Source organism: Micropterus dolomieu, unplaced genomic scaffold (genome assembly GCF_021292245.1).
Source record: "Micropterus dolomieu isolate WLL.071019.BEF.003 ecotype Adirondacks unplaced genomic scaffold, ASM2129224v1 contig_9080, whole genome shotgun sequence".
Lineage (NCBI taxonomy): Eukaryota > Metazoa > Chordata > Actinopteri > Centrarchiformes > Centrarchidae > Micropterus > Micropterus dolomieu.
In genome coordinates, this window is record NW_025738066.1 from 1 (window position 1) to 2,854 (window position 2,854).

The following is a 2,854-nucleotide window of genomic DNA, read 5'->3' on the forward strand; positions in this document are numbered from 1 at the left end:
GGTGGTTTAGATTCTATTATTATGTAAGCAGTTGGGGGCATTGCTTCAAACTAAAGTGATTATCCAGAGTTTGAGCTTATCAAGTGTTCTTTTTGTTTTTGTCAGTTCTTCCCTTTTCCTCTGGAGATCCTGGAGGAGATCTTCCTGAATCTTCCTCCTGATCAGGTGGTTTGTATTTGCCAGTTAGTGTGCCGTCAATGGAAAGAAGTGGTTGACAGTGAGACTCTGTGGAGAGAGAGATGTAGAAGAGAAGGATATCACCTCCGCAATGCTTCCAAAATACCCAGAGACTGGAGGTTGTTTTACTTCTTGTGCAAGAAGAGGAGAAATCTTCTCAAGAATCCAAGAGGAGAACGTAAGAAGCCACAAAACTAACTTTACTCAACAGTTAGTGACGTTAACACCATTACAACATGATTTCTCTCACAACCTTTGTTGTGGAATTTATCATTTAAGTGAGTCTTCCTCTTTGTTCTTACAGAAGACCTGAATGGCTGGCAGATTTTGGAAAATGGTGGTGACAGATGGGAAGTAGATGGCATTAGAGAGCCCCATCCAGATGAGTCAGTCCAGAAAAACTTTGTGACCTCTTACTTGTGAGTATTCACCAGGAGGGATGCAGAAAACATAGGGCATCCATTTTATATAGTACATTCATATTAAGAAGTAGCTAAAACATGTTTTTTTGTTGTTCAGCATGTGCAGGAAGTCGCAGCTGATTGATTTGGAGAAAGAAGGTTATAACCCATCACTTATGGATCACTTTCAGCCAGACATCAAAATATCTGATTGGTAAGAAAAATAATTTGTGTTGATTAAAAGGATTGTTGAACTTAATTTTTGTAGTTATGGCCAACATTTCTGTCAAGTATAAAAAGTATAAAAATGTTGAACCAACAAGTTAATTGCTGAGATTTGAAGAACCGGGTTATCTTAACTGATAGAAATAGTTATCAAAACAACAAAATAATAAAGCAGAAATACCCTATAAAATATGCACGCTCCCTGTACTTTTTAGTGTGCTGTGTTTACTGTACAGTTGTTAGACATAAGCACAATGTTTGCTATTCTTCCATACATTCAACACTAATCTCTTTTATACTTAAGAAAAACCTAAAATAAGTTAAACTTCAATGAGAAATTTTCAAAATGATGTCTCAAAATAGAATTAAAAACATGAATCCAATTGCACATTCAACTCTGTATGATTAAATGAAATCACTGACTTAAGCGTCAGTGTGGACGACGGTACATGATTGTGTGTCTCTGTGTGTCTTATTCTAGGTATTCACAGAGAACAGACTGTGGCAGTCAATACGAGATCCGTGTAGAGTTGCTGAATCAAAGAAAGAGACCTGTCCAGACATTTGCCCCTGAGACTGTTTACTTAAAGCAGTGGGATGAGGAGAAATGGATCCAGGTATGAACAGAGCTCCGGTCATTTATCATTATGTTGATGTTTACAGGAGGTACAAAGCCCAAGGACAACTCTAGACTTACTGATATATATTTTTCAGATGACCCATGTATTCCAGAACTATGGACCAGGAGTGAGATACATCCGTTTTACCCACGGAGGCAAGGACACACAGTTCTGGGCAGGATGGTATGGAATTCGTATTACTGACAGCTGTGTTGAAATATGTCCAGCAATGGACCTGTAACTCTTTGGGATTCATGTAATGTCAGCTTCCTGCCTTTGCCTGAAATTGCACCTTTTTCAAGTCTTTGTTTGTTTATTTTCCAAGTTTTTTTTCCTTATATAATCTGCACTTATTCAATTGTAAAAGAACTACCATACTCTGCAAAACTAATATGTTCTTTTTAAAATGTTACATTGAACAAATTGCCACATCCACACCTTGAGACGACATACATTTACAGGAGCAGTCACACACATATTTGGTGGCACAAGAGTCATGAGTTGTAGCAGTATAGGTTGTATGCCCTTTAGTGTTGCTGCATGACAACTGGTTGTGAAAATTGTTAGGACAGTATGCCTCATGCAGTATTAAAGGGATAGTTAAGGATTTTAGATGTGGGTCAGTATGACGTACTTATCCATAGTCAGTGTATGACCTGCAGTAGATGGCAGTCAGATTTGTACCAGCATGGAAGCTATGCAATGTACTGAGTGGACAGGGTTAGCTGGATAATGTATTTTAGCCACCTAAAAGAAGGCCCACCGTGTGTGGTAAAGAGCTATTTTCAGCTCTTTACCACACTACTACTACAACGATTTCCTTTGGGACTACAACTACAACTTCAGTATTCATTCTGATAAGCAGCTTAGCTGTGCACTGTATAAAGGAAATGGATGTCTGATGGCAAGGTAAGGCACTGAAAATATTTTGAATTGTACACCTGAACTGATGTAGATTTGTTTTTTCGGTGGGCCTTCTTTTAGTTGGCTAAAATAGATTTTGTACCTGACCCTGTCCACAACAGTGCATTGGTTAGCTTTCATGCCAGTAGAACTTTCTGTTTCTCCAAACTGGGGACAGACCGACCGCCATCTACTGCAGATAATATACTGACTATGGGTAAGGAACTCATATAGCCCCACTTCACAAATCTCAAACTATCCATTTAAGGCAGCTTTGCAGAACAGGCTCTCTGAAAAGCTTTTCTGATGCTTGTTTGCCTCAGTCTTCTTCACTGAAAGGCTGAGTGATGATAACCGGTGGTGGAACATTTACATTTACTCATTTCGCAGACGCTTTTATCCAAAGCGACTTACCATTGAGGAACAATACAAGCATCAAATACAGCACGAAATCTACAACTGTCAATATGTACTAGTAAGAGAAGCAAATAAATACTAATAGCACATATCACATCAATGGGGTAAATA

The 2,854-nt window shown here is 38.6% G+C and overlaps 1 protein-coding gene across 1 annotated transcript; it reads left to right on the forward strand.

Annotated features, from left to right (window-relative positions):
- Positions 1–56: 56 nt before the first annotated feature.
- LOC123965291 (F-box only protein 6-like) lies at positions 57–2,847 on the forward strand (the record flags this gene model as incomplete). Its single annotated transcript, XM_046041855.1, has 5 exons — positions 57–355; positions 482–596; positions 697–792; positions 1,285–1,420; positions 1,518–2,847. Coding segments are annotated over 5 exons (793 nt in total), but the record flags the coding sequence as incomplete, so codon positions are not given.
- Between the last annotated feature and the right edge of the window lie 7 nt (positions 2,848–2,854).